This window comes from Garra rufa, chromosome 13 (genome assembly GCF_049309525.1).
Source record: "Garra rufa chromosome 13, GarRuf1.0, whole genome shotgun sequence".
Classification (NCBI taxonomy): domain Eukaryota; kingdom Metazoa; phylum Chordata; class Actinopteri; order Cypriniformes; family Cyprinidae; genus Garra; species Garra rufa.
The window spans coordinates 28,422,791-28,448,437 of NC_133373.1; the positions used below are offsets into that span (position 1 = coordinate 28,422,791).

At 35.7% G+C, this 25,647-nt stretch overlaps 1 protein-coding gene across 1 annotated transcript in view; it reads right to left on the reverse strand.

Annotated features, from left to right (window-relative positions):
• stxbp5a (syntaxin binding protein 5a (tomosyn)) overlaps positions 1-25,647 on the reverse strand; it is a 136,689-nt gene continuing 111,042 nt past the window's right edge. The window contains exons 17-27 of the mRNA XM_073853202.1: positions 23,111-23,236; positions 21,570-21,721; positions 20,989-21,051; positions 16,373-16,420; positions 14,047-14,096; positions 11,089-11,371; positions 9,464-9,833; positions 7,616-7,781; positions 7,414-7,525; positions 4,194-4,414; positions 1-4,057 (exon numbers count right to left, since the gene is read on the reverse strand). Of these exons, the coding sequence (XP_073709303.1) occupies positions 4,016-4,057; positions 4,194-4,414; positions 7,414-7,525; positions 7,616-7,781; positions 9,464-9,833; positions 11,089-11,371; positions 14,047-14,096; positions 16,373-16,420; positions 20,989-21,051; positions 21,570-21,721; positions 23,111-23,236 (1,633 nt within the window). The 3' untranslated portion in view covers positions 1-4,015. The remainder of the gene's footprint in view (positions 4,058-4,193; positions 4,415-7,413; positions 7,526-7,615; positions 7,782-9,463; positions 9,834-11,088; positions 11,372-14,046; positions 14,097-16,372; positions 16,421-20,988; positions 21,052-21,569; positions 21,722-23,110; positions 23,237-25,647) is intronic.

Here is a 25,647-nt window from a genome sequence, read left to right on the forward strand (position 1 = left end):
AAAGATTTTTAAATCGTTTTATTTTCCATTGCACAGTAATTTCTATCTACAGAAATTCTAAATTGTTTGTGGCAGCAGATAGTCATAAACATCCATGTGAAATTTGCATAAAACTGTACAAGAAATTGGCTACAATGAGAAAATACTGCAACCCACTGATAACCGTTATATTCAGGACAGAAAATGAATGAGGCTCTTCTGCATGTTAAAAGTGTAATATTTCAGGTAAGAATGTTCTGTCTGAGACAAACAACTCACTTAAAGTCAACATGAAACATTACAAAATGAATAAACAAAATCAAAGCCAAAAAAGCAACCAAGAACCTTTTTATCTCCTTAGTCATGAAAGATTACAAAGGGCAAACAACCAGGTTCACATCAAGAGTGAGTCTGAAAACCTCTCTGAAACAGACATGAATGAACCGAAGGTGCGATCAATAAATTCTGCTGGAGTTAGAACACTTATTACTGACATTTACAGCATTACAGTTCAACACGGCTGATTGGATACTTTTATCGATTGACAATGACAAAATAGCAACCTAGGACATCAAATATTTCCTGGAATCATCTTGGAAAATAATTTTTGGCTTTGAAATGTAAATGCCAACCATGTTTGGGGCCTAAAATGCATTATGTGCAGCACACATAATCATATGTATGGCATTTTTTTTAATGAATTTCAAGGAAATGCTCACTCACTCATGTTTAATTCAAAAATCACCCTGTTGTGTCAATGACAAGGCATGAACAAAGACCACACAACAGAAAACAAAGATATGAAGACAAGTAACAGAGCGCAATGAGCTCAAAATACGTCCTCCTCAAAGCATATATAAAAATAATCTTTTAATAATCGATGGTTAAAAATATGACAAGGATATCTATTCAGGGAAATACAGTACTGCGGAGAAAAATACACATCGTACAAATATAATTCAGTTAGTTAATCAGGAGAGATGACATACGAGCGAGATATTCAAAAACAAACCCGGTCTTCAGAAACACTATAACACCATGGCATGAAAACACATCTACAGAGAATATAGAGTCCAACACAGAGAAACATTTAGAGTCTGAGAGAGATTGGCTTCGTTTTGTTTTGTAATTCTTCTTTTTTCCCCCCCGTTTTTCTTTGTTTGAAGTACGGCATACGAAACACACGACTAGCACACAGCCAGAAACATCAGAAAAGTCCTTAACACTGTTACTGGTGGAATATGCAGTGGTACCTCAGACACAAACAGCTGTCGAACACACTCAATGGAATACAGAACTCAATGAAAGAAAATCTTTGGCGTTTGAAAAGATATGGCAACTGTTTTAGGGTCAGTATGGCCAGGACCGCTCGCAATTTATGCTCCCAGATTGTCGAACTACTTCTTCCTTCACAGAATGGCAAAAAACTTTGGGCAGAGAGGCGAGTGAGAATCAGTATCTGGAACGGCAATGGGTCACGTGATCGATGCAACATATATAGCAGCATTTCTTGCAAACCACAAATAAATATAATGGCACTAAAAATGTGGTTTCAAGGGAGAAATGGGACATTAAAGACATTTGCCATACGTTTTATTTTTTTGTATTACTAAAGTCTAGTTTTCTGGTTTTGAATGTACAGCAAACACTCGTTGGTGTTTTCACACATGAGGATGATTTTGAAGTACGTTCTGTGCCACTGCATTCACATGAAGCACCAGTGTGAAACCAGATAGAAACATGTTATCCTGACATTCAGAACTACAATGAATACTGTTTCCAAGCCAGTGAAAGCGTTCCGCCCTATTTCACGCCACAAGATTAGAGCTGGAAAACCGGTCCAAATTTCCAAGCATGAAAAAAGCCGTTTCCAACAGTACAGTAAGTGCTTTTTATTTAACAAATGAAATGAGGACCGAAATATTTACTAAAGTACAACCTCTACATGTTCAACTAAAGCGTCTACAGCTATTAATCTATGCAGTTACAGGAATGAGAAAGCCGGTCTAATAGACAAAATCAAATCCCAGAGTCAACGCCGAAGAGACTGTGATGAAATTTTCAGTCACAACAAATGTTCTAGCTGTTGAGGTCTAAGTTATATGGCTGTCTACCTAACAAAACATGGATAACTTTAAACCTTAAAGAGATAGTTTGCCCAAAAATGAAAATGTGATGTTTATTTGCCTACCCCAGGGGCATCCAAGATGTAGGTGACTTTGTTTCTTCAGTAGAACACAAACAAAGATTGTGAACTCAAACCATTGCAGTTTGTCAGTCATATAATGGCAGTTAATGGGATCCACAGCTTTGAGAGTTAAAAAAAAAAAAACATACACAGACAAAACCAAATTCAATTCTGCGGCTTGTGACGATACATTGACGTCTTAACACACAAATCAATCAGTCTGTGCAAGAAACTGAACAGTATTTATGTCATTATTTACCTCTGATCCACCAGCAATGTCCAACTCTCATACTGTCATACTGTGTATGTTTTTTCTTTTTGACTCTCAAAGCTGTGGATCCAATTGACTGCCGTTATATCAGGGTTGCCAGGTTTTCACAACAAAACCTGCCCAACTGCCACTCAAAACTAGCCCAAAACAAGTCCAATGGCATTCTGAGGGGGTCCCCCATTAAAAATTGCGTTCCGGGGGGTAAAATACACGTTTTGTAGAGGGGTTCCCCTGGTACTGTTCACATTCCAGGGGATAAATATAAAGTTATTGGAGTCATTTCAACCCGCGGACACGAAAAACCACCCGCGAAACAGTTTTAAAGTAGCCCAATTCCGCGGGAAAACCGTGGACTTGGCAACACTGCATTATATGGCTAATAGACTGCAATGGTTTGAGTTAAAAATCTTTGTTTTTGTTCTACTGAAGAAACAAAGTCACCTACATCCTGGATGCCCTGGGGGTAAGCAGATAAACATAAAAATGTCATTTTTGGGTGAACTATCCCTTTAAAATTTGCCTGCTTACTTTCACAACTCAGTCCCTCAGATATTTTCTGTGCGGAGTCTCATAGAAAGTTTAAACATCTGTATTTTGTATCACATGAAAATACCATCATTAAATCACTCACAGTATAAATCGTTATTCCATAATTCATTCATTTACCACATATATCTGTCATTTTATGTCATCTTGTTGTAAACCCTCTAGATGGTACTTTAACGTAAAGCATTATTGTAGTGATATTCACAATAATTCTGTAAAAATATCACCCAAAAAGCATTTTATATTTAATTAGACATTTACAGTTGATTTTACAAATTATTTCTAGTTTTTTCACTAAGTAAATAAATAAATAAATAAAAATAAATAAATAAATAAATAAATATTCAAATGGTAATTAAACCAAACGGGAAATTTTTGTAGAAGGGAGATGTTCTCTTTTCTTCTGCCGCCACGTTATGACATCATTTCCTGTGAACGGAGCTCTTGCCGTGCTTCACCTGGTGTCTTCGTATTTCAGTTTTCTTTGTGACAGTCAATAGCGAATATGGCATTTTTACAGACTTCAATGAAGATTTATATAGAATTATGTATATATACTCTTTTTTTTTTTTTTTTTTTTTTTTTTTTAGATTTTTGTGATGTTTGTTTAGTTATTGTATTTTTTGTTTAGTCTGTCTTTTTTTGACTACTTGCTGCTCTCCGATGTGGGAGGCAGGACATGATTGCAAAAAACAACAGCACGAAAACAATTCAAAGACTGAGAGAAGAAATGGAATTTCAGGGCGTGCAAAGCCCAGCCGCCATGAGAGAGGATTGGCGATATTAAACAAACGAACAAAAACCGAAGAGTGGACGCCATCATGGTATGGTATTCCTCAGATTGGGGCCGCTCTCAGTCAGTGGCGCAGTTCTGTAAGCAGACTGTATTTAATATTGTGCTAGGAAAGAGCGAGGGATCCCACTGGTCCAGCAGAGGAGAGATAAAGACGGGAGTGGGAGAAGGATTACGGATGAACAAGGCTGTGTAGGAGAACTCCTGAGTCCCTTTGGGCTCTGCTGTTTTGCGGAGATCAGAACTGGTACCATTTTTTATCCTTACATTTTAGCATCATCTGAAACAGCGAGCAAAGACAGTAAAAAGATGATTATAATGCACATAAATGAACTTACGTAATACAAAAAAAACATTTAGCTATTTTTAAGAAGTGATTCATCTGTTATTGGCGTCAATGGTTGGTAACGCTGTACCTCATGAGCGTGTTTGGAGAAAAAGTCAGCGCTGGCCATCATGGCTGCCGTCCGCTCTTCCACCTCGCCCAGTTTTTGCCCTCTTTCATCCAACGCTATCCGAGCTCGGGCTAGATCACCCACGATGCCTGACGCTGCCCCCTTCATGCCTTCTATACCCCCAGGACCTGGAATGTGTTGAGCGAGACTGCGTGGTGCTTTTCCAGCTCCTGTTTCACCGACTGAAACACAAATACACAAGTAGAGTGTGAAAAGAAGAGGAGGAAATAATGCTGCAAATGAGGTGACAGCATAACAGAACACAAATGAGCTTTCTGTTAGACAGCATAGCAAAGATGCCACTTTTTGAGAACACAACTCGTTAAGATTGCAAAAAGGCACAGGAAGCACCTAGGCTAGATGTCACAGTTGTCATCAGTGTTATTTTTGCATTATTTATTATACAAAAATAATTATTTATAACTTAATGTAATATATATATATATATATATATATATATATATATATATATATATACACAGTCAAGCCCAAAATTATTCATACCCTTGGCAAATTCTGACTTAAAGTTACTTTTTTTCAACCAGCAAGTTTTTTGTTTTGTTTTTTTGATTAGAAATGACACAGATGTCTCCCAGAAGATAATAAGATGATGTACAGGCATCATTGTGGAAAAAAGTTATTACTCATGTTTTATTTACATTTGAACAAAAAGTGGCATGTCCAAAATTATTCATACCCTTCTCAATAATCAATAGAAAATCCTTTATTGGCTATTACAGCAATCAAATGCTTCCTATAATTGCTGACCAGCTTTTTGCATGTCTCCACTGGTATTTTTGCCCATTCATCTTTAGCGATGAGCTCCAACTCTTTCAGGTTGGAGGGTCTCCCTGCCATCACCCTGATCTTTAGCTCCCTCCACAGATTCTCAATTCAATTTAAGTCAGGACTCTGGCTGGGCCACTGCAAAACGTTAATGTTTTTGTCTGCTAACCATTTCTTCACCACTTTTGCTGTGTGTTTTGGGTCGTTGTCATGCTGAAATGTCCACTGGTGCCCAAGGCCAAGTTTCTCTGCAGACTGCCTGATGTTGTTGTTGAGAATTTTGATGTATTGCTCCTTTTTTATGGTGCCGTTTACTGTGATTAGGTTCCCTGGTTCACCGCCTGAAAAACACCCCCAAAACATTAGGTTCCCACCACCATGTTTGAGAGTGGGGATGGTGTTCTTAGGGTTCTCCTTTTTTACGCCAAATGAAGGCTACATCATTGTGGCCAAACAATTCAATTTTTCTTTCATCTGACCATAAAACAGCGGTGTGCAGTGTCCGTTGGACTGTCTACCTTGAGATGTTGCCACCAGCAGAGCCCAGATTCATCAGGATGGCCTTGGTGGTGATCCTTGTATTGTTTCCTCTCTCACTATCCTCCTGGCCAGCACAGGTGTCACTTTTGGCTTCCGACCACGTCCTCTTGAGATTTTTCACAGTGCAGAACGTCTTGTATTTTTTAATAATACTTTGCACTGTAACCACTGGAACTTCAAAACATTTAGATATGGTCTTATAGCCCTTTCCTGACTTGTGAGCAGCCACAATACGCAGCTGCAGGTCCTCAGTGAGCTCCTTTGTCTTAGCCATGACTGTCCACAAACCAACAGCAGAGAGCTTCTGTTTTTCACCTGTTGAGTTAATTAAAACAGCTGTTCCCAATGAATCAGGGTAATTAGGATGCTTTAGAACAGCTTGGACTATTTGGAATGGTATAGAACTTTGGATTTTCCCATAGACTGTGATAGTTTGCAAAGGGTACGAATAATTTTGGACATGCCACTTTTTGTTCAAATGTAAATAAAAGCTGAGAAATATTTTTTTCCACAATGATGCCTCTTGTACATCATCTTACTATCTTTTGGGAGAAGCCTGTGTCATTTCCGGTCTTGGTCCGGTCAACTTGCTGGTTGAATAAAAGTAACTTTAAGAAAATGGTATTAAAAAATTACAAGAACTTAAGACTTAAACTGTGTCAGAACAAATTCATCTTGATAATGTCAGATAACTTTGATAGAAAGGTATGTAACAAAACATGCTCAGGTCTAAGTGTCAAATCAAATTGTTAGTCCCAAATTTGTATCTATTTTCTGGTTTTACTATTTCACTGTATGAAGAATGTTTGGGTATAATATTTCACAGTTTACTTTATTTTGCTATCCTTTGCTATAGTTACTTAAATATATAACTATAGTGTCCTGCACCCACTAGTTAAAATATAAAAAATTATATCTTCTATTATGAAACAAACAATTAATGAAACATCTAATTAAAAAAAAAACTAAATAAAATAACAAATCTAAACAATGTAATGAAGTAATTTATACAGTATATATTAATGCCAGTATTCCTTGTAACTGGGCTATTATTTGTGCCTATTGAGAATTTGACTTACAAAAATGAACCTACCCTGAAAAATATATTAGTGACCCTGGACCACAAAACCAGCCTTAAGTAGCATGGGTATATTTGTAGCAATAGCCAACAATACATTGTATGGGTCAAAATGATAGATTTTTTTAATGCCAAAAATTATTAGGATATTAAGTAAAGATCATGTTCCATAAGAATATTTTGTCAATTTCCTACCGTAAATATAAAAAACTTTATTTTTGATTAGTAATATGTGACTCTGGACCACAAAACTTCAAAAAAATTCTAAATTTTTGAAATTGCGTTTTTATACATCCTCTAAAATCTGAATAAATAAGCTTTTGATTGTTGTATGGTTTGTTAGGATAGGACAATATTTGGCCAGTATACAACTATTTAAAACTGGAATCTGAGGGTGCAAAAAAATCCAAATACTGAGAAAATCACATATGCATTGCTAAGAACTTAATTTGGACAGTTTTAAAGGTGATTTTCACATTATTTAGATTTTTGGCACCCTCAGATTCCAGATTTTCAAATAGTTGCCAAATATTGTCCTATCCTAACAAACCATATATCATGGAAATTTTATTTATTCAGAACATTTTCAGAATTTCTTTTTTAAATTACCCCGTTATGACTGGTTTTGTGGTACATGGCCACATTTACTGAAGTAAAAAGTGTGGTGACTACCTCCAGTCTCCTAACACCTAAATGGTCTACATTCCTACTGTACCATTCTTGCTGTGATACTTTAAGCACCTGAGGGCAAAGAGCAGATAATGAAAAAGAACTCACAGAGCTCTTCTCTGTCTAGGGACTGTGCTCCTCCTCCAAACAGACCCTTAAAGAATCCTCTGTTAGGAGCTTCAGGCGTCTCCACTGGAGTAAACAGCTCACCTAGCATCTCCTGTTACACAGTTAAATCATCATCATCATCTTCAACATAGTCGTAAATAGTGTGCAGAAAAAGTTTAGTTTATAAAGCAGTTTTGCTCACCTGTAAGTTCTCACAGACCTCCTGGCTATAGGTGATCCTTTGGATCTCAGTAGGGGAAGTCAGATACAAGGCCTGTCCGAGATTGGTGAAGCAGAACGTTCTGGCTATCCGCATATCTGTCAGGGGTAGGTAATTTACATCCAGCAGTGGTCTCAGCCCTGGCAGACTGAAGCAGCATGACACAGAGAGACATTTTTTCAGCTCTGGGATTTCTCACCTCCTCTATTATTCAAGAGCTGCAATGCTGAGACTGTGGCAGCACTTATTTTGTCCTTCAAAATGTGCCGTTAAATTACAGGAAACAAACATTAAGGATATTTGTCGATGTTATCTGCAACAATACTCCCAAGGTCTTCATGTTTGATGGTTAACTTTGACCTTCCTACTAACAAACACACACAGATGTTTGTCTGCCTTTCTGTCCTCTAAAGATTTATAAGCCAAAGCGATACAGAGAGCAATTCAGTGATTAGATCTGTGTTGCAATAGCAACAGGCCCCCTGGCTCTGACTTTTCTGAACAGTGGAGCAAGACAACAATATTGTATACTAAAAATAGGCTTATTTCCAAATTTACTGCATGTGTTACAGTATATCATATCAGGCTACAAACAATTCCTCACATCGCTGAAACAATCACTAGGCAGTGTGCGGATAAACAAAGCTTTAAAGGCTGACTGAATGATCCACAACTGTTTTTTGTTTAGTCGTAGTTGTTCATGATTCCCTTGTTTGTCCTGAACAGTTAAACTGCCTGCTGTTCTTCAGGTTCCACAAATTCTTTGCTTTTTCAGCATTTTTGTGTATTTGAATCCTTTTCAAGAATGACTGTATGATTTTGAGATTCATCTTTTCACACTAAGGACAACTGAGGGACTCATATGCAGCTATTACAGAAGGTTCAAACACTCACAGGTGCATCAGAAGGAAACAATGGATTAAGAGCTGGGGGGTGAAAACTTTTGAACAGAATGTAGATGTGTGCATTTTTCTTATTTTGCCTACTTCTGATAGATGTTTCCTAGAGGACAAAATAAGTTACATTTACCCTGATCTTCAAATTCCAAAAGTTTTCACCCCTGCCTCTTAGCGCATTGTGTTTCCTTCTGGAGCATCAGTGAGCGTTTGAACTTTCTGTAATAGTTGCATATGAGTCCCTCAGTTGTCCTCAGTGTAAAAAATGGATCTCAAAATTATACAGTCATTGTTGGAAAGGGATCAAATACACAAAATTGCTGAAAAAACAAAGAATTTGTGGGATCTGAAAGATTTTTCTGAAGAACAGCGGGCAGTTTAATTGTTCAGGACAAACAAGGGACTTGTGAACAACTATCACTAAACAAAAAAAGACAACAGTATTAAGAATCAGGTTAATTTTTATAAATTCAGCAATTATTTTCTCCTGTGGACTATATGTAAATGCCTTTTATGTGAAATATCTTATTCAGGTCAGTACTAAATAAAAAAAATAACATGAATTTTGTATGATCCCTCTTATTTTAAAATTAAAAAAATAAAATAATTAACATTTTGCAGAATCTGCAAGGTGTATGTAAACTTTTGACTTCAACTGTAAATGCAGCCTGGTTGAGCATTAAGTGACATCTTACAGAAACATTAAAAATAGTACCAAACCCAAACTGTTGGGGTAGTGTATGCATAATATTTTTTTTAAATAAATGAAAAAGTTTAAACATGTGACTTATCTAATATTGTAAAAATAAATATACAAACATAATATTATTAGAAATTGAATATCTCTGTTTTTACACAGTCCCAACACTCAGTCCCAAATGAATGCATTAAAATCAACCCCATCTGGCTTACGTTGAAGGGCATCTTCTCTCACCTGAGGGTCATGATGTGTCCATTGGCACAGAAGCAGGCCACACAAATGCCAGTGTTTATCTGTACCACATCTGCCCGCAGCACAAAAGATGTTTCAGTGATGTTGTGTTTAAATACGCAGGTCTGAGAGGGCAGGGATATGACTTTGGCCTGTTTCTCAGAGCACACCACAGCATATTGGTTTTCTGTCAGTTCCTGGGATGTGGATGGAGAGACAGACACCGGCCGTCTCTTACGGACCTTGTCCCGCTCCTCTCCGTTGGTCGGGGCATTGGGTTCGTACCATGGCTCAAAAGCAGAAGGGAGGAAAGACCCTGTAGAATCTAAGAAAGCCATCCGAAGGATGCTACCCTTCAACCTGACAAGAGTACCTGGACAGAGAGAGTCAAGATGTCAGAGTTAAACAAATCAACCTTGATCAAATTAAACAAATAGTTGACCCAAAAATCAAAATTTGCTTAAAGGACTTTGTTTCTTCATCAGAACAGATTTGTGACCCTGGACCACAAAACCAGTCATAAGAGTCTTTTTTTTTTATTTGAGATTTACACATCAACTGAAAGCTGAATAACAAAAGCTTTTTGTGATGTATGGTTTGTTAGAATAGGACAATAACACAACTATTTGAAAAAATTTGGAATCTGAGAGTGCAAAAAAATCGAAATATTGAGAAAACTGCCTTTATAGTTGTCCAAATGAAGTTCTTAGCAATGCATATTACTAATGAAAAATTAAGTTTGGATATATTTACGGTAGGAAATTTACATTAATATCTTTATGGAACATAATCTTTACTTAATATCCTAATGATTTTTGGAATAAAATAAGAAAAATTGATACTTTTAACCCCTAGTACTATGTATTGCTACAAAGATACCTGTGCTACTTAAGACTGATTTTGTGGTCCAGGGTCACATTTGGAGAAATTCACCATTACAGGGATCCCAGTGGATCATCTGCATTGAATGGGTGCCGTCAGAATAAGAGTTCAAACAGGTAAAAACATCAAGTAATCTACATGTTAACCACATTACTTCAGTCCAATAAATAACGTCTTGTGAAGTGAAAAGCTGCGTGTTTCTAAGATACTAATCTATAATTAAAGTGCAGTCACTTTAAAATTTTGCTTCTGGTTAAAACATAAGTCCATAAAGTCCATAAACCATATTAATGCTTCCTCCAGAAAAAAAAGGTCATCTGAATCAGGAGAGAAATACGCACAGATCAAGCACTATTCAGAAAAAAAACACAAATATGTTTATAAAATGAAAGAAGACAACAGGGGATGGACCTTTAACTGGAGGAAGCATTATTATTTTGGATTATAGACTTGTATTTTGGCCAGAAGTGACGGTTTATTGTTGGATTTATCACAAACACACAGTTTTTTGCTTTACAAGATGTCAACTGATGGACTGGAGTCATGTGGATTACTTGTGGATTATTGTGATGTTTTTAAATCAGCTGTTTGAACTCTCATTCTGATGGCACCCATTTACTGCAGAGGATCCATTGGTGTGCAAGTGCTAAATTTCTCCAAACCTAGAGCAAACTCATCTACATCTTGGATGGGCTGAGGCCCAAATTTCACTACTACTCCTTTAAACTGCTAATGTGCTGACTTACCACAAGGGGAGACAATGACCGGCTGCAGAAGCCTCTGCTCTCCAGCAGGGGGCATGTTGAGGGAGATTGCCAAGATTGTACCCAAGGACGTGCCAACCCACAGACTAGGTGTAAGTCCGCCATCTGCTTTGCGGTTGTACGTCTCACAGAAATAGAAAGATGTGATGGCCTCTCGCGCTTCCTTGTCGATACTGGTCACACTGGAGCTCCGTGAGCGGCTGAAAGAGTTGTCCCTGTTGTCTAGGGGTATGGAACCCCGCGGGGGACATACAGAGAGTAGGACAGTAGAGAGAAAAACAGAAAAAGGTAAAGCCCCCACTCCAAAATGACAATCAGAGATAAACATTAAGATTTTTTCCATATCTGCATAACTAAACAGCCCCTTGGCCTTGAGCAGATATAAGATCTAAATAAATGTGTTCTCCTTGTGATTGTGGTTTGTGCACACTTTAAAACATACAATATCCTTCAGTGGCAAGAAAATGACCTTTGATGTGAGAAATGAGGCTCTCTCCAGTGTGATGGAGACAAATGGCATTCCCAAGATTGGGATGACCAGATGCCCTATTTTCCTGGAACACTTACATATTTTAGACCCTTTTACCCGACCTCATTTATTTGAAAATTGGCCCTGCTAAAACATCTTCTAAAATAAATCTGGACATGTTAAACGGGTTTGAAAATGGGAAAAAGTATCCATCTGGTCATCCTATCCAAGATGTGTTCAGTCTGGAAATTATAAACAAACAAACAAATAAATAAATGAATAAATAAATACAAGTAATGGAAAAATGTGACAGAAAAAGTAATGTGGTTTCCATTAATAAAACATTATATCTACGCCATTTAAAGGGATAGTTTACGTAAAAAGAAAAATTATATCATTAATTGCTCACGCTCATGTCGTTCCAAACCAGTAAGACCTTCGTTCGCCTTTAGAACACAAATTAAGATGTTTGTGATGAAATCCAAAAGCTTTCTGACGCTGCATAGACAGCAACGCAACTGAAATGTTTTCAGGCCCAGAAACATCGGTAACAGTCCATGTGACATTCAACCGTAATTTTACGAAGTTAAAAGAATACATTTTTGTACAAAGAAAACAAAAATAACTTTATTCAAAAGAACATTATTCACTGGGAACATTTCATTTGCATTGTTGTCTATGCAGGGTCAGAAAGCTCTCGGATTTCATCAAAAATATCTTCATTTTTGTTCAGAAGATGAACAAAGGTCTAACAGGTTTGGAATGACATGTGGGTTATTAATTAATGACAGACTTTTCATTTTTTGGGTGAACTATCCCTTTAAGACCCACATTACCATTCAAAGATTTTCTAATCTTTTCAGGAAAAAATGTCTTAAGCTCAACAAGGCTCCACTTATTTTATCGAAAATACTACTGAAATACTGCTACAGCTGAAAATATCATTTTTTTTATTTTAATAAAATATATTTGATATATTCTAAAATTATATATTTAAAATTTTTAATTATTTATGTGATGGAAAAGCTGAATTTTCAGTAGTAACTATGCCAGTCTTCAGTGAGTTGCCAGCAATATATTGCTGTCCAACTGAAGCGAAGAAGACTATTTTATTTGTCTTTTTTAATATAATATATATTAATAATAACACTTCTATATTTGAAAAGAGACATGGTCATTGTAAAATTGTATCATCTACACAAGCCATTTGTGCTTGAACCCCAATAATTGACGATTATGGTTGTATTTCTTAAAATTATCAAAGTAGAAATGCATGCAGAAATGTGCTGCTTAATATTTTTTTGGAAACTATCATTATAAATGTCATTTTGATTTGAATTAAATCCATCCTTGATGAAAAGAAAAGGGGAAAAACACTGATCCCAAAAGTTTGAACAACAGTGTACATTTAAAGGGATAGTTCACCCAAAATTAAAATTCTGTCATTAATTACTCACCCTCATGTCGTTCCAAACCCATAAGACCGTTCATCGTCGGAACACAAATTAAGATATTTTTGATTAAATCTGAGCGCTTTCTGACCCTGAATAGACAGCAGCACAACTGACACATTCAAGACCCAGAAAGGTAGTAAGGACATCAGTGAAACAGTCCATGTGACATCAGTGGTTCAACTATAATTGCTGAATACTTGACTTTGATAAGAATTGTTGAATAAAGTTGTTATTTTTGTTTTGTTTTTTTGTGCACACTGGTGTCACAATTTTGTAGATGTTCTTGGTACCTTTCTGGATCTTAATGTGTGTTCTGAAAATGAACAAAGGTCTTAAAGGTTTGGAACAACATGAGGGTGAGTAATTAATGACAGAATTTTCATTTTTAGGTGAACTATCTCTTTAAACCCTCCCGATTCCTATTCAAAAAATTATCCGATATCCTGTAGACGTATATGTATGGCAATGATATGTAAGGGAAAAATGATCTTCACATCACCCTACACATTTGATTTCCAGAAAGTACTCCTTGAGGGAATTCCCTTAAAAACACTCCTGCTGGAAACTGATGACAGAACTGAAACTAATACTAAATTAAACACCAGCAAATGCTGAACTGGCAAATGCTGACTCGTGTTATTCGGGATAAGAGTTAGGAACACTGACAGAGGACCCTGACTACATGAAAGTAACACAGTGGTTTAGGCCATGCTCATGTGTCCCATTTGCAGTATGGAAACACTCACAAGCCTTTTGATAAACCAACACAGTCATCAAATGTATGTCAGACCCAAGAATCAATACATAACAACAAAGTCAACTTCAGATGGACCTTTTCTCCTAAACTATATTTTATAACTCGTGTATCATTCTGACGCCATCTTAGTCTTTGGCTAACTGACATGAGATAAGTGAGTTCAAAGCGAGTGAGCATGTGGACCCTCCAGTTTCTGATAATGTGCTGATGGACTCCACATTCAAAAGCTGTGTAGCATGAACACAAATTCAAGGCTTACCCAAGTCTGGCTTTAGCTCAGTAGGCAAGCTTAATTTCCGTGACATCTTTGCTGGAAAAAAGAGAACACCTCTCTTTACAAACACATTGAAGCCTCAGTAAAAGCCATGCAATGCTTGAACTAGTTGTGCTCGAGAAAACACCAAGACAACATAGCTAAAGGGGTTTTTCATCATCCTGAGGGACACAAATGCTTCAAACAGGACAAAGGAGACACTGCGATATTTTTCAGCGAGTCAGAGACAAACTGCATAATGCTGCATGCTGGACAAACAGTACTGGGATGTAAATGGGTGTAATTTGGCCACACAAAGCCCTGAAAGGAAAAGAATTAACATCAGAACAGACAGAACAATCATTCTCAGCACCCCATGCCACAAGCATGCACCACACAGGAGAATACACACTAGACATTATGGCTTATATGGATGATTTTGTACATTTTGTATACTCTTGTCGCATAGGCATCTCTTGACTTATCTATTGTCTTTCATAAATAAATAAAAAGCTGGCAGATAGACATGTGACCTTGTTTAACCTTAGCTCTTTATATATTTATTGTCCAGGATAAAATCTAAACATCTTTAAAACAAGATAAATTTACTTGGGAAACAAAATTGGAAAAGATCATTTTGTTTTTATTTTAATACTATTACCCAATGTACAGTAGTTTTAGATGCATTTTACAAAGTCTATGTTCAGTGAATAACTGAATCTTAATTCAACTAAATGTTACATTACAATTTTAATTAACTAACCATGACCACTAAACTTTCACTATATATATATATATATATATATATATATATATATATATATATATATATACAGTACCAGTCAAAAGTTTTTGAACAGTAAGATTTTAAAAACAAATTCAAGAATTATCTTAATTATAATAATTATCTATTTGTTTGATCCAAAATACATCAAAAGGAGTAATATTGTGAAATATTTTTACTATTTAAAATAACTAGTTATTTGATTATTATTTATGTAATTAATTCCTGTAATCAAAGCTAAATTTTATCTCCAGTCTTTAGTGTCACATGATCCTTCAGAAATCATTCTAATATGCTGATTTGCTGTTTAAGAAACATTTTTTTTATTATTATCGATATTTAGTATATTTTTTCAGGATTCTTTGAAGAATTGAAAGATCCAAAGATCAGCATTTATCTGAAATAAAAAGCTTGTAACATTGTATACTGTAAGCTTGGAGTCAGTTTAATTTGTATTTGTATTGTATTTGTAGAAATTAATACTTTTATTTAGCCATGATGCTTTGAATTGAAAATTAAATTCAAAAGTGATGATAAAGACATTTATAATGTTACTAAAGATCTTTCTATTCATTAACGAAACCTGAAAAAAATCTACCCAGCTCTTCTCAACATAATACAAATAATAATACATGTTTTTTGAGCAGCAAATCAGAATATTAGAATGATTTCTGAAGGATCATGCGACTGGAGTAATGATGCTAAAAAAATCAGCTTTGAAATCACAGGAATAAATTACATTTTAATATATATTGAAATAGAAATAGTTATTTTAAATATTAAAAATATTGAACAATTTTACAGTTTTTGCTGTACTTTGGATCAAATAAAGAAACTTCTTTAAAAAACTTTAAAAATCTTACTGTTCAAAAACTTTTGACTGGTAGTGTCCATATACTTTTGCTTAATATCTAAGTTTTGCTTCTCAATTAAATGTTTTTATTTCCTTTAAAGATCTTAAGATATTTTATGTGGACAGCAAGAGCAGAATAAAGATTTATAAAGTGTTTTTTGCAGTCTAATGAGTGCAGCAGTCATAAAAAAATCATTTAGAAAACAACAAAACAAAAACAGTCTTCACAGCTTGTCTATGTAAGAACAACTGAAAAAAAAACCGAAATGACCAATTACCCAAAACTATACGTTTCCTAATAATACTCCACAAAACCATATACAAAATGAATACCACGGCTGGCTCCAATCCATCTAAATAAATGTGTATTTTTCGGAGATGTACGGACATAAAGAGACAGGAAGTACAGGAGGACAACAAACCGAAAACCTTCATTCCTACAGACAAACAATTATAGGACTCAGCCACCGGTGTGGCCAAAGAGAAACGCCTCAAGCAAATCACCACAAGCACATTTCACCATGTTACATGCGTGCTACATGAACGTAGCATGCAGTGGGAATTTCCATCAGGGTTATTCAAGTATCTATGTTGTTGAGGACAACTGCTTCCTCTGTTTTGTTCATACATAGAGACAGAGACAGTGTGGTTGAACAAAACCAGTGGAACCTCTTCTACACCGTTATCCAACCTTACCTCCTCTCCCTCCTCCATTGTAGAATTGCTGATGGTTTGACATCAAGACTTTTTGGGAGGAAGTAAAGCATATGAGCAGTTAGAGATACTTTACGCGTTTACAGGAGTGTAATAACGTGAAAGATTATGTATCGACCTGGTTTGTTTTGTTTGTTATGCGTTCGGTTTGGCTTTCGGTGGTGGTCGCAATCATTTGTTCTGTATCTGCCCATGTCGAGGTGTTACAGCAAGTATATGCTGCTATTTGCACAATGATTACACGGACCTTCTTTCAATATTTGATCAAACCACTCGCTGAGAGAACAGCTGCAGAGGTCTGTGCTCTAACCGAAGGTTAAGTCATTTTGGAAATACATTCTCATTCTGTTCTGACCTTTCTGAGCAAATCTTATCTCTATTTTGAGATCTGCCCCGGTCTCCGAGTGTGAATGTCACGCTCTTTCTAGAAGGAGTTTTTTAGGTTGTATTCGGCTTATCACGCCACCTTCAGCTGCGCTAAATGAACTAAAGAAAGAGAATGCAAATGCTTTGAGATTGCCCTGTCCTATCTGTGTTTTAAACCTTTCTGCATTTTCTATTTGCATTCCATCCACAAAAAACAATGCTAATTTGAATAATGATGGCAAAATAATGTTCTTTCGTCCCACCCCAGAGGAAGACGTGATATTATAGCAAAGGTTAAGATCTGGAGAAAGCAAAACAGTCTCTCAGGGAAAGTGTTATTTGCATAACATGAATCTAAAAAGTAAATGTAAAACCTCTATGTGACAGATCTTCGATCTTAAATATTTGGTTACACAATTCAGTGACAGTATCCGAAAGCAATCAATACCTCATTAACCGCAGTCTAAAAGCACTCTCAACTAAGAGTGCTGTGTTTTACAGTGCATTTACAAGCTTTGGCTGTCTAGTAAATTTAGATTTAATGTGTCCTTTCCGCCCACAAAAACAGCTGTGTCTTGCTCAGAGTCTAAGCAGCTACATTTTCGACTCTTTTGCACATATAATTTCAGAAACCACTTCCTAACAATTCATCCAGTGGATGTTTATTTTAGCAAACGCTTTGCTACAGAGACAGTTTTGCTGAAGGGCACAATGGTTCTGCACCTCAGGTCATGGATCACCCCTTCAGGGATTTGAACCTATGACTTGCTTCTAGCCCAGATGTTTAACCACTATTCTCCCACTAGGCGCAAGAACCTTGTCACAATGTCAGTCAACATTACCATTCATCACACTGCCAGCCAGCATCAGTCATCTGTGGCCTTTGTGAACTTTTGTTCTCCTCCACAGACACACGTACAAAGTTTTAGGATGTTACGTAAGGTAACACTGTTAACACTGCCAATGATCTTCAGCAGAGGCTTGTTTAATACTAAGAGAATGCACACGTGTGTGTTGATTTTTGGTGTAATATGGATTAATTAGTAATGAATCTTAAAGGAATTGGTCAAAAATCATTATGTACTCACCCTCATGTTGTTTTGCCAAAAAAAAAAACTGAAGAACCAGATCAGCCTAGTGTGTAAACATATAATTTAGGCCGGTTTTATGAATTGGATCAATTAAGTAATTGAAAACTCATTAAGGAATGTCAAGATTAACAGTAAATAACAAAAATACTGTAAGGCTGCAGAAGACACTACTGTTTAAAAGGTTTGGGGTCAGAAAGATTTCAAAATATTTTTTAACAATTAAATGTTTTTTAAAGAAGTCTCACCATGTCTGTATTTATTTGATCAAAAATAAAACAGCAAGAACAGTAGGGCTGCCCTCGACTTAAGAATTTTCTGGTTGACTACTAGTCATTTTAAGCATTAGTCGACTATTAGTCGCATGTTGATTAAAAAAACATATAAATCATTATAATGAGCTTTTAATTGCAAACATAGCGTAATGAGCGCTCAAAGCTTGCCACAGCGCACCGGCAGATACAATAATTATGAATGTGTCCGGGAAAAACAGCAAAGAGACTGCATTAACGTTTTAATGATATATTGACAAACTATTGCTTTCTTTGTTTTCGACTTAAGAGATGAAGTCAGCGACACATCTCCGCAATAGTGGATGTACCTGTTTGCATGTTTCATAATCTGTACATAATCTGAGAATATTTGTTTTCTATTTGAATTGGTTCATTTAAAAGTAGACATTTCACTCTCTATAGATATATTTTTCATGTCTGTAAGGCAAGTATACACTGAGTTTCGAAGTTTCGCGCTCAAGTTCACAAAGAACCGAGACGGCCCACGGCACATCCTGTTTGCTTTAATTATTTTACAAAAGCGCAATGTTTCGTTGTATTTGTGTTGAGTGCACACAAATAAACGTAGAGTCTTTACTGATCTGAAAGATATATTACGTTTATCTGTATGACCAAAAATGATGGAGTATTTTAAGAGCAACCTCCATCTGTCATGCAGTAAGCACACTACTATTCAGCTTCCACACTCCGCACAGACACTTCAATAGGTTAACATTAGATTGAGCGGCCATAAAAAGTTGCTACTACTTAAATATTTCAGAAAGAAAGCCATATTTGAGGTCAGTGAATGATAGGTGAGCGTTTGGATGTCCTGCCCGATGTACTATATTACCATATCACCCATCACGGACTGCGTGACTTTTTTTTCTGCAACTAAGCGACTAATAACATTTTGGTTGACCAAGCCTCTTCTCGTCGACTAACTGGTAGTAGACTATTAGGGGGCACCTATCAAAACCAGTAATATTGTGAAATATTGTTAAAATTTAACTGTTTTCCATTTTAATTAGTGCTGTTAATCGATTAAAACATGTAATTAATCACACATTTTTTTCTGAAATGATTTGCGATTAATCCCACCTAACATTAAAGTTTTTAAATATACTTTTATATTGCAATAATATCACATTCAATTTTCAAATTAATGTAGAAACAACATAAAGACAGCATATTTTAAACATCTGTTTAATGGCATCTTTTTATGATTGAAGGTATCACTGATACTATTATTACTGATGTCTCTAGGAAACTGTTCTATTTTTCTTACCATTTAACCATTGACTATAGCCATACAGACAACATTACAGTATAATTGAGAGCATGTATTAGACTTTAAAAAATAACAACTTCTAATTTAAGTGAACTTAAAACAATCTTCACATAAACCCATTATTTACCTGTGCTCTTCAGCAAGTAAGAAATATACAAAAATTGAATAAAGTTGTCAATCACTAAATACTAAATTAAATAAAGATGAATCCTTAAAGCTAGACAATGTATTGATTTCCTATTTTTTTTCTTTTGTACTTTGATTAACACACATCACAGCAGCTGGGTTATTAGGTTATTTGGCTGCTACTATTTTAAGAGCTACCACTGCTGAATGTGACACAGATCTAACACGCTTGCACCGCTGCATTAGTGCATGCACTTGAAGTGTGTATCCTACTAGCACAGTATAATGGCTGACAGGACAGGTAAATTTGTTTTTACTGACATATGGCCTGTCAACATCTCATCTGACAGCAGTTCACTCTTCTTCTACTGAAGCTTTCTCGTCACCTGTACCTTTCCCATGCTTGTTTGACTAGCGCCCGGCGCTGAGGCAAAGTTGTAGTGCGCTTCTGAAAAGTCTCCCAGTTGATGTGGTCGTAAAGACATTCTGCGACTAAATAAACACTTCTTGTAAAGAAAAAAAAAGACAGAAGTAGCAGTTGTGAGTGGGGTGGTCAACCCTAGCCCTGCCCCTTCGTTAAATATTTTTAACACCATTAAACTGCAAAAATTAATCGCCTGCAATAACCTAATTAGGTTAATCTAACCTAACAGGTTAACACACAACAAACGTTGCTCTTTTGTAAAATAATTAAAGCAAACCGGATGCGCTTTCTGCCATCTCAGTCTCTGTGAACTTGAGCGTGAAACTTCTAAACTCTGTGTATACTTGCCTTACAGACATGAGAAATATATCTATAGAGAGCGAAATGTCTACTTTTAAATGAACCAATTCAAATAGAAAACAAATATTCTCAGATTATGTAATCTGTATGAAGCACGCATACAGTCGCGTCCACTACTGCGGAGGTGACGAGTCAGTGTCGCTGACTTTATCTCTTAAGTCGAAAACAAAGAAAGCACTAGTTTATCAATCACTTTTTAAAACAATTATAATTATTATATCTGCCGGTGCACTGTGGCAAGCTTTTTTGCATGCGCTTGAGCACTTATTAGGCTATGTAGGCAGATAAAGGCTCATTATTATGATTTGTATGTTTTTTAATAAACGTGCAACTAATAGTTGACTAATGCTTAAAATGAATGACTAATAGTCAACCAGAAAGTTCTTTAGTCAAGGGCCCTAATTCTTACTGACCCCAAATTTTTGAAAAGCAGTGTACAGTTGTAGTCCTCTTACAAGAAGAAAGTAACAACATGACAATGAGTAAATAATGACAGAATTTTCATTTTAAGGTGAATTATCCCTTTAGTCCTGAACAGAGGTAACGGTTGAAACGCTAAAACTGTGGAGCTCATAACATCTGTGTTTCAGCAGACTCCAGTGTCAGGACTGATCGGTATGATGGTGGTAGGAGGCGGTATGGATTGTGTCATGCTCTGAGGGGCGTTTTACCTGAGGTGGGGGATTTGCAGCGATCCTCTGAGGTGGCTGAGCCCTCGTTAATGTCACAAAGCCCTGTAGAGAGAAAGAGAAACACGAGTGTCAAACGTGATAAGTGTGCAAGTGTGTGAAAAAGTAGTCTAAGAGGTTTTTAAGACAGTACAACTGACTATACTCTTTAGTGTGAGGTGAAGTGTGTAGCCCTTGCTCTGATCTCGGAGCTGAGAGGCAGATGGGCAGACAGGAGCTGAACCCAGCTGCTCTGATCAGCACTCTCCCTGTGCGCATATCCGACAGATCCCAGCCCCCCGCTAAATATCACTCATTACCCCTGACACAAACACACACGTACACACCAGATAATCTAACAACCAGTCCATTGCCAATTCCCAGCAATCATCTCTTTCTTACTATCATGTGTTTAGCTGTAATTGTGCCATACACCAGCAGGGGTCACACTGCTGTATCCCCACACTGCACAGCTGCATGTCTTGCTGCAAGTGGTGTGCTGTTATAAAGCTCACTGTGTTCATATATATATATATGTGCTTTGTATATTATGGATGAAAACCATGTCTGTGTGCATATCAGACCTCCAGAAGGCTGTCGGCTCTTGCGAGGAGATCGCGGTTGTCTCTGATACGGGTCATTAGTGCCGTACAATTCCATAGTTCCCATATTCAACAGAACAGTCTTCTGTAAATAATCTACTACTGCCAGACCGTTGCTATTGCCAAACACCACCCTATGACACACACAAATATAAAAGACATCAAATCAGAATGATTTTCTTTGGTTTATGCTGGTTTAGTGTTGGTATAGTGATTGTTTAATAAAATTAATATAATTATACACACTAACATTCAAAAGTTTGGTGTTAATAAGATTTTACTTTTTTCAATAAGGATGCATTAAAATTATCAAAAGTGACAGTAAAGACATTTTACTTTCTATTTTGAACTCTATACATAAAAAAAGTTTCCACAAAAACAAAATTAAGCAGTGCAACTGTTTTCAACTTCAATAATAAGCAGAAATGTTGACTGAGCACCAAATCAGCATATTAAAATTATTTCTGAAGAATCATGTGACACTGAAAACTGGAGTTGCCTGCTGAAAATGTAAAACATTTTTAGACAGTAAGATGTTTAATGTGATTTCAAAGCTGATTTTTTTAGCATCATTACTCCAGTCACATGATCCTTCAGAAATCATTGTAATATTCTAATTTGCTGCTCAGAAAACATTACAATATTATTATTATGTTGAAAACAGCTAAGTAGAATTTCAGGTTTCGTTGATTAATAAAAAGTTCAGAATAAAAAGAACAGCATTTATCTGAAATAGAAATCTTGTGTAACATTATAAAGGTTTTTATCATCACTTTTGATCAATTTATAGCATCCTTGCTAAATAAAAGTATTAATTTCTATAATTTCCTTAAAAAAATATACATATACTGACTCCAAGCATTTGAATGTTATAGTGTATAATGTTACAAAAGCTTTTTATTTCAGATGCTGATCTTTGGATCTTTCTATTCGTCAAAGAATCCTTAAAAAAATTACTCAACTGTTTTAAATATTGATGATAATAATAAGAGATATTTCTGGAAAAGCAAATCAGCATATTAGAATGATTTCTGAAGGATCATGTGACTGATTGGAGTAATGATGCTGAAAATGTATTATTTTAAATAGAGAAAATATTTCACAATATTACTGCTTTTGCTGCATTTTGGAACAAATAAATGAGAGCAGAGAAGACAACTTTAAAAAACATAAGAAATCTTGCTGTCCAAAAACTGTGGTAGTGTAGCATTACAAAAATGAATTACATTTGAAAAAAGGTATTTTAATACTAGTAGTTTACTTAATACTATTTTACAATATTACTGTTTTACTGTATTTTTGATTAAATAAATGCACCCTTGGTGAGTATAAGACACTTTTGTGTATGCCCAGTTTTATGAAGCCTTACAATAATTTTGTGTGGGGAAACAAACAAACACTGATGTGGTTATTCATTGAAAATCTTGATGAGTATTTGAATTTATGTTAATATTTTAACACAAATATAAAAACCACCTGACAAAACAATGCAAAACAGGTCTTAAAAGCTTCAGGTAACTCACAAGCCATAGGAGGAGTTGATAGCCAAGCTGCTGATCTGCTGGGGCGGCTCTCCACTGACCCACACCAGCTGTACCACCAGCTCCACCTGATACCCAGGAGACTGCTTCAGAGGACTGCTGCGCACCCTGAGGGAATGACAAAGACAGGACATGAGTTATACACAGTCCCTGCCAAGAAATGTAAAACATTTACTGTATAATGTGATATATTACATACTGGGGATAGGCATGGGTACCCAAGCACTTGAAAGTGACAGTCATGATTAAACATGAAAACGGTTTTATTATACTTCAAAACAAGCAAAATCCAGTAACAGCTAGGGATGTAACGACATCAAAATCTCACCATACAATAATATCAAAATATATTTTAAATATTTTCTCTGATATTTAAATAAAAAGGACAAATAAAGACTTTGGAAAAATGAAACTTTTATACATTTTAAAGTGAAATTATTCTATCTAATCCACTTTGAGAGTTATAAGCTCTTACACATTTTCTTAACTAAGTCAACTAAGTCAGTGAATTGACTTGAACCTAAACTTTAAAGGGGACTCACCCACTTTTTATTTATGGTATACTGTCTCAGTCTAAATTACATATCACACTGGTGTTTTAGGAAGCCAAACAAATTAGAATATAATAATAATAATAATAATAATAATAATAATAACAACAATTTTAAATTATTGTTATTCCTATGACAGCCATATATTATAAAACAACTGTACTGTAAAATAAATGAAAATGAATATTTCATAGGTATATTATTCTTGCTTTACAGTACAGTAGGAAAATTGCAATACTTCTCTAATTTCTACACTTGAAAGAGATATTTTGAATTTGGACTGCAGTAACATTACCCATTTAAACCACTAGCTGTCAGCAATTCATACTGCACTTTTAAGTTTTCATTTTGACGGAAACTGCATTATTACTTTAATGGAAAACTCCAGCTTCAGTGAAAATAGGCTTACAAAAACGTGTTTCACTACAAATCTAGTGAAATGCTGTAGCCTAATCATCTGCCGCGAAAAATAAAGCATAACTGGTGGCCGTTGCATTTCCAAACGTGTTAAAACTCACAGCATATGCAATAAACGAGTTCACTGTATTCACTGTGAACTGAGTCGTTCTGAGGCGCGGAAAACACCGGATCAAGTTTGAGATTTTGGGCTTTTTTTTTTTTTTTTTTTTTTCAGACTACTGGAAAGAAAACTTCCAAAAAACACTGTTAAGTGTTTCTTTTATAGCACTTTATATATTTGTGTCAATAGATTTCAATTACAATACATATTTTTAAAGGCAGTTTTCTCAAAATGAGTTTTTTCTCCTACACGAAATGACACCAAAACCCCCTCTGTAAAAAATGTTTAATCTAATGTCAAAAAAAATTCAACAAGAATTTTGAAACTGACTTCATCCAGTGTTCAGATTTTTGTACTAGAAATGTATGAAAATTAGCACATATTTAATTAAAAAATGCCTCTTTTGCATATTTAAACCTAACATTTTAGAAAACTTGTAATACAAAAAATGTTTGCAAATATCAATGTAATCAATCAACTGAGTAAGGTGATAACTATTAGTTAATTTTTTTACCCTATTCACCTGCGGTGTCTCGCCTTAATAGACATGAGGAGTCGTTGTCATTTAGAAATGAGATCGCGTGGGTGTTTGAATCTCGATCTTTTAAAGGTGCCATAGAATGCATTGAAACAATATTTAAAATTGTTCTCTGATATCTACATAGAAGGTATATGGCATAGGGCAAAAAATCTGCAGAAACAGTTTTACAGGTCCATTTACAACCCTAGGATTTGTCCCTAGAATGAAACGCTCTTTTATTGCCTTATTCGGAAGGTTCCTGCATAATAATGAGGAGCTCTGCTCTGATTGGCTGTCTCACAGAGCGGCTCACTCACACAGCTGTAAGGAAACACATGGAGGAAATATATATTTAATTACGATATGCGGTTTGTTGAATCTGCCGTTTTGAATCCGCAACATTTTTTCTCGCACTACTGTGATCGCATGTGCTCTGTGTAACGTTTAACTGCAGCGAAATAGTATAACGTAAGAAGGACTTACCACACAAGTTTTGATGCTTTAGTGATGGTGGTGTTTGAGACTCATGGTATGTCATGTCCATGTACTGAACTGTTATTATTCAACTATGCCAAGGTACACACAGTTTTCCATTCTATGGCACCTTTAAGGATTAATCAGCTCTAGTATATTTGCTTGAATGCTTGTGTTACATATACAATAATTTTGCCTAAAACTGATGCATAGCCTAAATTTAATGCAGGTGCTGTTCAGATCGCAGTCTTTATCATTTTTCCACCATGGGCTGAGAACTTAATGATTACGAAAATGATTTATTTTTAATAAATATTTTATTTCAGTTAGTTTTTCAATAAAAGTTGTTAGTTTCGTTTCGTTTTAGTTTTTCATTTATTTGGACGTTTTTATTTTATTTCAGTTTACGAAAATGTTTTCTGATCAATCGTTTTCGTCTTCGTTTTAGTTTACG